The following is a 14,235-nucleotide window of genomic DNA, read 5'->3' as shown; positions in this document are numbered from 1 at the left end:
TTTTTTATTTTATAAATTACTTAAAATATATATTAAATTTTATTTAAATGTATAAAAAATGGCTTTTAATTAAAATGTTATTAAATGTTTGTGTGTGTATACATTATTATTTATATTAATTATATATATTATTTATATATTTATTATTTATTTATATTTATAAATATTATATATACACACACACAGAGTAAATTAATTCTGTGCAATTAATTAAATTAATAATTTTCATTTGCCCATTTTTGTTTTGTGATGATTTTGTTAGTTCTAAATTAATGACTTTTGGCTATTAAATGTCATGCTATTTATTTATTTATTTAAAATACATTTAATTTTTTATTAATCAACTGGTATAAAAGTATATATTTATTTATATTTTTTAAATCTATATTTTTGATCCTCTGTGTTCTATACAGTGTTCTACGTGACTCAATTTTTTTATTTTTTTTTTATAAAATTATTTTATTTGAAAATATCATGCAATGATTGTCATGATTTGTTAAATAGTTAAATATATAAAAAATATATTTTTTACAGCTAATGCTTCTGGTCTCTGGCAATTTAAAAATCATAACAATCCATGATATTTTCAAATAATTAGGGACAACTGGGAAATTTAAGTGACTTAAGTAGCTTTGCGGCACTTTAGAAATGAAATGGGGGGAAATATATCAAATAAAGTGTTTTTTTATTTTTATAAAATAGGCATAGGCAACATTTTTGCAGGAAATATTCTGCAGATGCCCTGTGTGTTTTTATTATGCAAGTTATGCTACTCAATTATTTAAAACCCTTTCTGGAAGCGGACATCAAGAGCCTTTGAGGTTGATTTTATGGTTGGCAGCGTGTTCTTCTTTGGATGCTCTGAAATCCCTTCAGTACTTGTCTACAGAAGGTCTTTGAGTTCATGACGTTACTCAAGATGATGTTGTGGTGTTTGACTCTAACAGGTTGTTGAGCAGTAAGTCTCTAGTTCATCCTCCCAGTCTGGCTCATCTAGACAAGCTCAACTCCAACAGTCTGGACTCCTGTATCACCATCCATGACCTTCCTCCAAAGATCCCTCCCTACTCCAAGCTGCAGGACCTGGCGTGCTCCCGCGTGTCCCCTCGACTCACCCCGAGCCCCGCGCCGGTGCTCCACATCGACTCTCCCAGCTGTTTCTCAGGCCAGACGCTGTCGGTCAGCAGCTCCCCCATCCTCTACCCCAAGATGTCCGGCCTGCACCGCAGCATGGAGTCGCTGCCGCTTCACATGAGCGTCCCCACCAAACCGGATCTGGGAGAGCGGGACGAAGCCAGGAGTACTGGGACGTGGGGCGCAGGCAGCCGGACGTCCATCACTTTGGGCAACAGGTCAGTTTGGGTCTGTTTATTGGTTGTATGATGTTTCACTGAGCAAAATAAAGCAACTCTATCATTTTATATAGAATAATGAATGACTGAACCTGGTAAAACAGAGCAGCATAATTTGTACAATAGGACGCTCACTTAAAGTCCCTATTAAATCAATATTGTGGATTTTAGTTCACATATCTTAGCTTTTTATGGCCAATTTTTATTATAAATTATTGTATTATTTTAATAATTATATTATACTATATTATTATTATTATTATTATTATTATTAAATATGTATTTACATAATAATTCAATTGATACATGTAATTAATAATATATATCTCTTGGACCAATTGTTTATAAACAAATGTATATTTATATAAATGAATAAATTATTATAAAAACTTGAAAAGAAAACGTATTATTATTATATAATATTGATTATATATTAATATCATGTAATTGTTGAATTAATTATGTATTATTATGATTTGTCAGTTAGATGTATATTATTTTATTGTTTAATAAAACTATGTAAATATAAATATATTTATGAAAATATAAAATACACTTATTTTATATAATTTATGTTAATTAATTAAAATAATTAATAATTATACACTGCCGTTCAAAAGTTTGGGATCAGTAAGACTTGTAATGTTTTTAAAGACGTCTCTTCTGCTCATCAAGGCTGCATTTATTTAATCAAAAATACAGAAAAAAAACAGTAATCTTGCAAAATGTTATTACAATATAAAATAATGGTTTCTATTTTAATATACTTAAAAATATAATTTATTTCTGTGATGCAAAGCTGAATTTCCATCAGCCATTACTCCAGTATAAAGTGTCACATGATCCTTCAGAAATCATTCTAATAAGCTGATTTATTATTAGAATTATCAATGTTGGCAACAGTTGTGCTGCCAAATATATTTTTAGGAAACTCAGCTTTGCATCACAGGAATAAATTACATTTGAATGTATATTAAAAAAGAAAAACGTTATTTTACATCGTAAAAATATTTCACAATATTATATTTTTTCCCTGTATTTTTGATCAAATAAATGCAGCCTTGATGAGCAGAAGAAACTCCTTTAACATTAACATTTAAAATTGTTCTGATCCCAAACTTTTGACCGGTAGTGTATATAATTAATTATATAATTGTAATTAACTAACAAATCTCTTGGCCCAATTGTTATTTTATTTATTTTCTTAGTAATAATAATAATATGTAAATGTATCATTGCAATTATTAATGATCAATTATATATTATTGATTTTTTTATATTATATTATATCATATTATATGTATATATATATTACCAAGTTGAATAAAAATATTATTTTGCGTCATTTACCACACTGATATTACTTTATGCACTAAATTTTCCAAAATATTTGCTGTGAGAGAGTCACCCCCTGCTGGCATGAGAGCGACACAGCAAGAGACTGAATGATTAGTTAAACAATCAGATGACCATATTGGACTGGATATCAGTGTAATGTTTGGGGTGAGGTTTTTATACTGTATGTGCTGCTCTCTACCCCTCCCAGTTTACAAACTGATAGGAACACCTTTCCCAAGAAAGAATTAAGGTACATCTATTTGATCTAAAATCAACTAGGACTGAATTGCAATGTAAGATGGTTCTGACCCACATATGTTATGCTTTTTTCCGCAGTCGCTATGGCAGCGGCCAATCAGAGGGAGAAGTGAAGGAACGTCGTCATTCCCACACGATCACGAGCATGACGGATTCGGAGAGCCCACCGCAGCTGCCCTCGCCGACACACGTGACACAGCCCTTCCTGGGAAAAACACCGCCGACCAACGTGGGTGAGTGAAGTCAAACACTTCTCAGGTGTGAGATTTTACAGCAGATGCACATGACTGAGATCAGCCATCTTCAATAATGAAATGACTAGTGGTCGACCGATATGGTTTTTTTGACAGCCGATGCCGATATCTTGGAAAACTGGGTGGCCGATATAAAGCCGATATAATTTAATTTATTTTAATTAATATTTAAGAAATTTGAAATCATTTGAAAATGGATTAAAAATAATTGTGTAAAATAAACATACTTATACTTTAGAAGACTTTTTTCACATTTTTCACAAATAAATATTTAATAAAAATCTAATTGAATAGAAGGTAAACAGTGTAACCAACAGGGCACTCAGTATTCTGGAAAGTTTGTGTGCATTGGGAATCATATAGGCCTATATATTTTTTTTTTGCAAATAAAGCCAAGGTAACACTCATTTTACATACAGCACACAGTGAAAATGAGATGAATATGACAGTGGGCAAATGCATAAAGCGCAGCATAATTTGAAATCACGAGTTTAGTTTGTCGATCGCGTCTCCAGTGAAGCTGAACTCTCCTCCTGTCCGCATTCAATTTGCACGGACCGACCGTCACGCAGAGAACACGCGATCACGCAGCATACAAATGCACACTTCACAAGATCTCAACTAGATTCGACTAAGTCTGCAAGGTTTGTGAAATTAAATGTTCATTAGTCGTTCAAAGATTTGTTTAAATGATATTAATGCATATTTGCTGAATGCTGACGGCAAACGAGAAAGTATTATTATGTTTGCTTTTCTATTACTAATAATATTAAAGCAATCGTTATAATACTTTTTTGTATACATTTTAATTCATTTGTTTAACAGTTCTATCTGATTATTAGATAGAACTGAACGACGACAGCGAACAAGAGGGAGAATGTGAGCACTGTGTGTTAAGGCGCTGCAATCTCAGCGCCGTCAAAATAAAAGTTCCGCCTCAAACACATCGGCCAAACAGAAAAACTTATCGGCCGAGATATATCGGCCAATATTTGGCATTTTTCAAATATCGGCATCGACCAAACAGAAAAACTTATCAGCCGATGCCGAAATTTGAAAAAAAGCCAAATATCGGCCGATAAATCGGCATTGGCGATATATCGGTCGACCACTAGAAATGACGCTCTCTCTCTCTGCAGTGGCACCAATCCCGAGTTCAGGCTCCGGTTCCCAGATCACACGCTCCAACAGCATCCCGGCGAATGACATGGGCTACGAGCTGTACGGCACATCTCCTCTGGGCAGCTCTCTGTCTCTGGCCGACCGACCAAAGAGCATGATGAGATCTGGATCCTTCAGAGAGCCGAGTGAAGACGGTGAGCCATGGAGAATGTTCAGGAACCTGCTCTAACCTAGCCTACTCCTTGATTTGATGCAACATGCTTAAATGCTTTATTTTGCTAGTGTTCAAATGCAGATAACAACTCAGACTAACCATAATGTGTTATCTGTTGCTTTTCATGGAGAGTAGAGAGTTTTAATTTAACTATAACTTTTCTGTCTTTTAGTGTTTTCTGGTTCATGGTTGATGTAGTTTGATCTAATTTTTACTGATAGCTCAATAGCAGTATTGCTTTAGTATTACTTATATACTTTTATAGTATTTATTCATATTTGAATTAGCTTTTATTTTTAGAATTTAGATTTTTTTTTTTTGTTGCAGTTCTAGTTTAGTTTAATATTTTTCATACTTAAACTACGGCTACAATTTATTTTAAGGAGTCCTTGTTACAGTGTAGTTCTACATTTAAGTACTGAGTAATAGTAATTAACTGTCATCTTAAATGTTTCTATTTTTTCCAGTTCATTTTAGTAGTTCAAATTAAAGTTAGTTAGTTGCCAAATAATTATTTAGTTGTTTTTAGGTTTTTCATTGGGTATTTGTATTTCATTTCAGCTTTAATTTCAATTGGTGAAAAAATATTTTAGTCAACAACACTGCTTCATGGCCAAAGAAGATATCTAATACTTGAAAATGAAATGAAACTTAACCTATTTCTTATCGTAATGCACATTCCTTGTCTTATTTTGTATAATTCATCAGTGCATGTTATTCTATTCAGCAGTCAGGTATAGACGGACATCAGTCAAGTCACTACCTGTCTTTTCATGTTAAATATCTTTATTCTTTATTATCTTTATTTCATTTAGAAATAGACCATATTATACAAATAAAATTGGTTGCAAGCAGTTTCTTGTTGACTTCAGTTATAAAGCAATGTGCAGCTATGAAACTATGGCTCTATCCTGTATTTGTGTGTAATTTTGCTCTCTTTCTCTCAGTTCATGGATCTGTGCTGTCTCTGGCCTCAAATGCCTCATCCAACTATTCGTCAGTGAGTAGAAACTGATGTAGCATGTTAAAATTCGGTTGGTTTCTGTATTTGAATGGTTTTTGTATATGATTGACAGTGAATAGAACACAGAATCTTCTACAGTCGGCTCTTTATTTCCTGAAATTTCTCTTAACAACCAGCCTTTTTTCTCTGTTTCCTGTCCTTGCTCGCTCTTTCTTGGTCTTTATCACCATTTCTCTATCATGCACTCTAAGACTGAAGAGAGAATGCAAGGAGAGGTAAGAATTTTCTCATGACAGCTTGTCAGCTTCTCTTTATCCTTTGCTTCCTCTTATATTCTGCTATTGCTCAAGAAAAAGCAAAACATTCATATTCACTTTTGATAGCAACTCATTCTGCACGATAAATGGCACCTGAACAACCAACTATAGTTATTTTTTATGTGACATCATTGCTACTCTAATTGCATTATAGTTAAATGTTAAACCAATTGCTGACCTGTGTTTTTAACATACCTTGGATTTTTAATGTTTCTAACTCATTCTACCATCTCAGCAAATCCGGATACTGAGGCGTGAGCTGGAGTCATCTCACGATAAAGTGACCAATCTGACCAACCAACTCTCAGCAAATGTACGTGCAAAACACCACTGCATATTCACAACTGCAGATTTAAAATAGTTATTTTATTGGTATTATTTTAGAGTGATGCATTTCATAATTGCATATTATATATATTTATTAATCACATTTCATCATTTTATTTTGTTATTTTGATTGTTTTGATTTAATATTTGTTATTTAATTGTATGTCATACAAATTGCATGTTTGTGTCATAGTAGCTTTAAGCAAAAGTCTTCATACTTAAAAGTCCATAATATGTTGTCAGAGACACACACGGTCACGTCTATGCCGTCGCCAGCATTCTGACACTTTTCTCAACTTTTCAGTCATCATTGCTTTTTTCCCAGGATTATTAATTCAATAATGAGTGTTGCCATGTAATGTTGATTATTGTAATTTACAATATTTCTAGTGTTTTAAATCCAGATCACTTCTCACTGCAAGTTCCCACTAACCCCAGCTGCCTTCAGCTCACCCTGCACTGATTTGCTGCTTCAACACAGCTGGCTTCAGCAATACACTCGCACACTGTGATGACTGTCGAGTCTGGATGGGATTAGATTTCCCAGAGGAGTTTGTGTGATTTGGACAGTATTAAAGGGCACCTATTATGTAAAATTCACTTTTGCGTGTTGTTTGAAAAAAAATGTGTGTTGGCAGTGTGTGTATAGTACACAACCACCCTATAATGATAAAAATCCACCCGCTCCTGTTTTTCAATCCCCATAAATTATAAGCAGTGTCTCTGTTTGCAGAATCCGTAAAATCTGATGTCACATTTTACAGGCCCCGCCCACAGCTGTTCACTGACACTGCCGTATTAGCAGTGAGCCGCACACAATCCACCATGTTTATCTCCACACTAGAGCATTTAAAAGCAGCCTTCAAATAAGAAAAATGTCTTGTTATTAAAGCTACAGAAGTTATTCAATCAAGAGCAGTGAGTGATTTTCTGCTTTTATTTTATTGTTTGGGTCATATTATCAGCATAGACGGCAGTATCTAATATAAACATACAATTTCTCTCCCAGCTGTTTATGTTCACATACATAGCCGACTGTGTTTTTGTAACGTATGTGTGTTTTTAACATAAACTTGTATGTATTTGACAGTTTAAGTGCAATAAGACATGAAAGAGAACTTAGTTTAGCACTCACATGCCGTGTGACAGACGCTTTCTGTGCGTGTGCTTTGGATGTGTGTGCTTAGAAAACACTATATCAGAAGTTTAAACTAATGCGGCTTTAAAACGCATGATTTCAGCATGATAGACATGATAATCAAAACCAAACAGATGTTTTTTGGCAGAGTATCTGAGACGAGCTGTAAAGGTACAGCCCTATTCTGAAAAAGGGGGCGGGGAGAACAAAAACAGTGTGTTTCTGCTTCCACTCAAAATAGGCATTTTCAGAATGATACTGTATAATAAATGATCTGTGGGGTGTTTTTAGCTGGAACTTCAGACACATTCTGGGGACACCTGAGACTTTGATTACATCTTGTAAAAAGGAGCATAATAGGTGCCCTTTAAAATAATTCTATAAAACACAATTTTACCTAATCACCTCAGGGAAAAGTATTCCTGTCTGATTAGGGATATACAGTACAGTGTGTTTTATATGGGTGGAAACAAAAGTGCCCTCATAATCATCTCCAGAGGGGCTTTAATGAAACATTTTAATTTCTGATGCTGATCCCAGTGCATATATGAATGTGTGTGTGTGTATGGAATGGAGGGTTGTGGCCCTATAGTCCTAACAGCACTGTCCCTCTCTCCCTGGCTGATGCCCTGTCCCTGGCCTCTGATGACTGACTGATGCCTGGGGTTGCTGGCTGTTGCAGGCAGGCCAGGTTTGTTGGACTGTCACTCGCAGCCCCGTCCGTCGCTGTTGCATGTGTCCCCCCGCCCTCAGTGTGGCGCTGACTGATGATGTGGAGTGGAAGTCATTTATGTTTGCTCTGTGGCTTTCAGGTGTCATCTGGCTGGGTGTTGATGATGTCATAGAGTTGATGTTGGGTGCTGTATGAGAGAGCCACAACTGCAAACACTGACATAGTTGTGAATGTGCACTAATTGCGGATTGCTTTTTTATCTGAACAAACCCTTAGCCCAAATTACTTAATTCTGTGTGTAACTTGTATCGCAAAATTTGTGCTATGCCCTGGAAACCACCCAAAACAACTTAGCAACTACCCAAAACATCCTTGAAACACTTGCAATCCCATAGCAACCACCCTAGCAACTCCTTAACAACCACCAAGAACTCCCTAACAACCATGTAACAACAGCCATAGCAGCCAATCCAATCTGAACTGCATAGGAACATGATAAAAACACTTTAGCAAATGCATAGCAACACTACTGTATCAACTACTGAGAATACCTACGCAACACCCTAGCAACCTCCCAAAGCCATTGAAATATCATAGCAACCACCTTAGTAACTACCTAGCAACCACCCAAAACATATTTGGAACCACTTAGCAATCGCAAAGAAACCTGCTGGAATCATCCACAACATCCTAACAACCACTTAGCAACCACTGAGCTGGCAGTAAACACATAGCCCTAGTAACCACATAGCAATGCCTTGGCAACTATCCATAACACCCTAACAACCACTTAGAACACCCTAGAAACTCCATGGCAAATCCAATGTACTGATAAACACTGAGAACACCTTAGCAATCACATATAAATGCCCTAGCAACCAATCAGAACACCCTAGCAGCTGCATAGTAATGTTATAAAAAAACATTCAGAACACTTTAGCAAATGCATAGGAAAACACTAATGCATTAGAAACCACATTACAATGACCTGGCAACCATCCATCACACCCTAGCAAATGCATAACAAACCTTTAGCAACCATTTAGCACCATTCTGCAACAACTGCCTAGCAACACACTAATAATCACTCTATAAAAACTTTAGCAACCACATAGAAACACCCTGACAAGCACTGAGAACAGAAACCACCTAGCAACACACCAATAATCATTCAGATCACCTTAGCAACCACATAGAAAAACCCTGACAACCACTGAGAATTCAGGTACACCTTTGGAAACCACCTAGCAACACACCAGTAACCGCTTAGAACACCTTAGCAACCAAATAAAAACACCCTGGCAACCACCTAGCAACACGCAAATAACCACTCAGGACACCTTAGCAACCACATAGAAACACTCTGGCAACCACCCACAGCAGCCTAGCGTCACGGTGGCGTTTTTCTTCAGGGAATGTGTGTGTAGTTGCGTATGTGATGCACTAGCATGCTCTGCTGGAGTCACAATGAGTAGCATGATGGATATTGTATTTTTGATCAGGTTTATTCCATCATCTCTCTTTCACACACACTCTCTCCAGTAGCGTGTGTGTCGTCACATGGCAACTTCATGGTTTTGTCCTTTCCAGCCTGCAGGTCGTCCTCTGTTCACCCTCCATTCATCCATCCATCCATCCATTTCCACAGCTGTTCTCGATTCCCGTCCTTTCCCGTCGTTCTTTCCCAGTCCAGATGGAGACACACATGAGAGTGTGTGTGTGTGTGTATGATCAGTAGTCTATGTCAGACACTAACCTGCACCTATCTCTGTGTCTGCAGGCTAACCTGGTGGCGGCGTTTGAGCAGAGTCTGGCCCTCATGACGGCGCGCCTGCAGAGTCTGTCAGTCACTTCTGAGCAGAAGGTCAGTGTACAGAAACAACATGCTGCAGATTTACATGTGTTAGATTTGACATTGTATTTGTGCATTTGCCTACTATATAAAAACTATTATTGAAATCATGACATTTAAAATATGTGTGTACAGTTTGTATGTATTTATGTGTGTGTGTATATATATATATACATATACATATACATATGCATATACATGCATGCACACACACATGTATATATGTGTGTGTGTACAGTATATTTACACATACATGTATAAAACAAATAAATACAATTATATAAAAAAAATAAAATTTATGTATAAATATAATAGAATTTAATGTATACAAAAATATTTTCAACATGAATAATCATCAGAAATGTTTCTTGAGCAAATCAGCATATCTGAAGGATTTCTGAAGGATCATGTGACACTGAAGACTGGAGTAATGCTGAAAATTCAGCTTTGATCACAGCAATAAATTAAATTTTACAAAATATTCAAATGCAAATCAGTTATTTTACATTTCATTCTTCTGGCTTCTTTCAAAAACTGGTTATATACGCAAATTGACTTATTAGAATTTTAAATACTAAACAGTTTCATCCGTGAAGTAATGTGAACACTGTAAGTTTGGTTTCTGTGTACTTTCATCAGTAGTAAGTCACAGGGATGCACAAAACACACGAATGGCACCATTTCATTAAAACTGACACCAAAAACAGCCAGAAACTTGTGTTAGGTTTTAACAATGAAGTTTCATGGTATGTTTGTGAAGAGTTTTCTTTTCAACAGTGGAATCAGATATGTTCATGTTTTAACATTCGGTTATGTCTTCGGCTTATCATTTCAGGATTCTGAGCTACAGGACATGAGGGAAACCATAGAAGTCCTAAAGGTCAAGAACACAGAAGCCCAGTCCATCATTCAAGGGGCCCTCAGTGTCCCCGAAACCACACCCAAAGGTTTTTTTTAATATGTACATTTATTCCTTTTTGTGCATAAGGCTTTCTTCGTGGTTTTTTAGACTTGATGGAAGTGCGTGCTAAATAAACACTGATTTATCCCTCAGAGCTGCAGATCGACCGGCAGAACTCGTCAGAGAGCATCTCCAGTCTGAACAGCATCACCAGTCACTCCAGCGCCGGCAGCCTGAAGGAACAGGAGGCCAAGAAGAAGAAGAAGAAGAGCTGGGTGAGGATGGGAACAGTTTTAGATGGTTTAATCTCGGGTTCAGGCTGGTCCAGGCTGCTCGTTTAGCTGATCTAATATGTGTAATGTAGATGGTCTGTTTCAGTGTTGTGATTAAGTATGACTGTGATCTCTTCCCTACGCTTCCCTGCTCCCTATTTCACAGGTCTATGAGGTGAGCCCATCCACATCCATAACAATCACAGCATACTTGAAACTTCTGAAGAAACAATCGATATCTTCTTTGCCATTATATTATGTGGTCTCAGCAAATTAAAATTGTACAGTATAGTCTGAAATGGATGCTTTCAGCTTTAGAAGCTGATGTATTTCAAGGATGAATTTGTGTTTTAGTAGTATGCAATGCAATATACTGTACAATATATTAATAGACATATTGACTGAAAAATTCATGTAACACATGATGTTCCAGTTGTCCTATTACTCTCCATCATTTCATGCATGCTTTAACTGTTTGATATGTGCTTTGTGATTAATACTGTCATAACTAATGCCTGAGATAAGCATTATATTATGAAACTTTACAGGGTGAGCACCATATTTAATTTAACGTGTTAATGAACTATTTTTGATATTCTATTATAGTATTTCTTCATTTTTGAATTAGCATTTGTTGTTATATTTTTCAGTTAATTTAATTTATAATTAATTTCTTATTTTGTTTTATTTGAGTAATTTTGTTATGTGCCTTTCTCATTTTTATTAGTTGTTGGGGTTTTTATATTTCTATATAGCTTTAATTTATTATTATTTCAGTGTTATTTTTAGGGTTTTAATACTTCAGCGAATTCAGTTTCTTTCAGTTAACTGCCAAAGCAACATGTCCAATTTTATTTGAAGTTTAAATTTCATTTAATGTTTATATTTTATTTTATATTTCATATATTATACATTATAATTCGTTACATTGTACTACCAATGCTAATTGAATGCTTTGCTTGAAAATTATGAAGCTTGCTGGATCATTTTAGCTACGATTCATTATTAAGATGTGCCATCAAATCATACTGTGTATGCCTCCACTGTGATTGTGTTTTGCTGTTTGCTGCCATTATGAATCCAAGCCATCTATACTAACACTGTGAATTCATACTTGTTTGTAAGACTCTCAATATGAAGTAGTCTTTAGTTGAGCGTTGACCCTCATTTCTGCTCTACATATAGCTGAGGAGCTCCTTCAACAAGGCCTTCAGTAAAAAGGGATCCAAAGCACCATACGCAGATATAGAGGAGATCGCAACGCCGGTCACATCCGCCCCGTCTTCACCCCAAATCCAACATCATGTGGATAACGCCTCTGCAAAGGCCTCGACTTCAACATCGGGGTAGGAAATGCAATTGTTTATGTTCTTCACAAGATGATTTGAATTATTCAGCGTCCACCTTTCATGGTTGTATGTTTGATGTTGGTATTTACGGCAGATCGTGCGAGGGCCGTGAGGACACTGAGAACGAAGAGAAAGGGGTGTCAGAGTTACGCTCGGAACTGTGGGAGAAAGAGCGCAAGCTGACGGACATCCGTTTGGAGGCGCTGAGCTCCGCCCATCAGCTGGAGCAGCTGCAGGAGGCCATGACCAACATGCAGGTGTGTGTGTGTGTTTGAGAGACACTGTACAGGTGAATACAAATTCATGAGCCGGCTTATATTTGACTGTAAAACTGATTTCACACCTCAGATTTTGATTGGTCATCTACAATTTTGTGAAATTGCTTTTGGCTGCAAATAAAAATATGTCAAATTAAATTAACTAAATAATAATAATAATAATTTTAAATTATAATTAATATATTTAAATGTATTATTATTGTTATTATTATTATATTGGTGTACTGGTTAGTTATTAATAATACAAAAAAAATAATAATTGCAAGTGATATATTTAAATTTATTATTATATTAATATGTACAATTTAATTAATAATAACAGTAATCAAAACATTTTTTAATTCTTCTGTATGTGTTTAAAATTATTACTTCTGTTATTGTTATTATTTAGGTGTACTGGTTAGTTATTAATAATATAAATAATACTTTTAAACAATTGTAATTATAATAAAATAAAATGTGCACAATTAAATTAATAATAACAATCATTTTAAATTATACAGTATATATTTAAAATAAGAATTATTTTTTATTGTTATATCGGTGTTATATAGGTGTTAGTTATTAACAAAACAAATAATTTTACATTTATTGTTATTGTATTATTGTTGTTGTTGTTATCTAAATATGTATAATTTATTTAATACTTATCATTTTAAAATATTTAAAATTATATGATATATATATATATATATATATATATATATATATATATATATATATATATATATATATATATAAATTATTATTATTATTATTTAGGCACACTGGTTAATAATTATAATGAAATTGACATTAAATGTGTAATGCTTGGGTTTCTTCATTTAAATCCCTTAACAAATGCATTGACAGATGACGGTGGAAAACCTGAAGGCGGAGAATGACCAGCTGAAGACGAGTGGCCCCTCCTCCAGACCGCCGAGCTCCACCTCCCAGTCCTCTGGACTCGGTTCATTGGTCGTCTCATCACCACGGCAATCGGTGTCGTCTTTCGGCAAAACCGGCATGGGACAAAATGAGCCTTACCCAGGTCACACATTTACACACAGAGATTTCATGCATAAAATGTGGTGTTCTCACATCCAAACGCTCTTGAATTCTACACTTTCTCACTGTAGTTTCTGTTCGTCTCTCACAGATGTCTTTCAAAGCCCCACCACGACATTGCAGAAGGACCAAAGTCTCGTCAGAGTGTTGGTTCGCATACCCAATCAGCATCTATTCAAAGACGTGAGTCCTTTACACCACAATCTTCGTCCTGATGAGTCAGCTGATCAAACGGATAGTTCTGATTCTAAACTCTGACTTGTATTATTTTTATTCAGTATATTATATATTATATATATTAGCCTATTTATAAATATTTTGAATTAGCTTTTATTTTTATGTTTTACATATATTACATTTACATATTATACTCCAACTTAAACTTATTTTATTTCAGTTACTCGTCAAGACTGTGTTTTTCAAGGGGTCATATGATGCGATTTCAAGTTTTCCTTTCTCTTTGGAGTGTTACAAGCTGATTGTGCATAGATAAGATCCCTGAAGTTGCAAAGACTAAAGTCTCAAAACCAAAGAGATATTCTTTATCAAAGTTAAGACTCTGCCACACCCCCCTAAAAC

At 35.3% G+C, this 14,235-nt stretch overlaps 1 protein-coding gene across 1 annotated transcript in view; it reads left to right on the top strand.

Moving 5' to 3' along the window:
• nav1b (neuron navigator 1b) overlaps positions 1 to 14,235 on the top strand; it is a 75,755-nt gene that overhangs the window by 47,567 nt on the left and 13,953 nt on the right. The window contains exons 7-21 of the mRNA XM_016285835.1: positions 948 to 1,352; positions 2,899 to 2,940; positions 3,027 to 3,181; positions 4,342 to 4,518; positions 5,486 to 5,538; positions 5,754 to 5,777; positions 6,055 to 6,132; positions 9,738 to 9,821; positions 10,645 to 10,756; positions 10,864 to 10,985; positions 11,149 to 11,157; positions 12,168 to 12,328; positions 12,426 to 12,588; positions 13,462 to 13,639; positions 13,748 to 13,839. Coding sequence (XP_016141321.1) covers positions 948 to 1,352; positions 2,899 to 2,940; positions 3,027 to 3,181; positions 4,342 to 4,518; positions 5,486 to 5,538; positions 5,754 to 5,777; positions 6,055 to 6,132; positions 9,738 to 9,821; positions 10,645 to 10,756; positions 10,864 to 10,985; positions 11,149 to 11,157; positions 12,168 to 12,328; positions 12,426 to 12,588; positions 13,462 to 13,639; positions 13,748 to 13,839 — 1,855 coding nt within the window. The remainder of the gene's footprint in view (positions 1 to 947; positions 1,353 to 2,898; positions 2,941 to 3,026; positions 3,182 to 4,341; positions 4,519 to 5,485; positions 5,539 to 5,753; positions 5,778 to 6,054; positions 6,133 to 9,737; positions 9,822 to 10,644; positions 10,757 to 10,863; positions 10,986 to 11,148; positions 11,158 to 12,167; positions 12,329 to 12,425; positions 12,589 to 13,461; positions 13,640 to 13,747; positions 13,840 to 14,235) is intronic.

This window comes from Sinocyclocheilus grahami, unplaced genomic scaffold (assembly GCF_001515645.1).
Source record: "Sinocyclocheilus grahami isolate Dianchi unplaced genomic scaffold, SAMN03320097.WGS_v1.1 scaffold202.1, whole genome shotgun sequence".
Classification (NCBI taxonomy): Eukaryota; Metazoa; Chordata; class Actinopteri; order Cypriniformes; family Cyprinidae; genus Sinocyclocheilus; species Sinocyclocheilus grahami.
The sequence above is the reverse complement of the archived record's forward strand: the minus strand, read 5'-3'. Positions and strand labels throughout refer to the sequence as shown.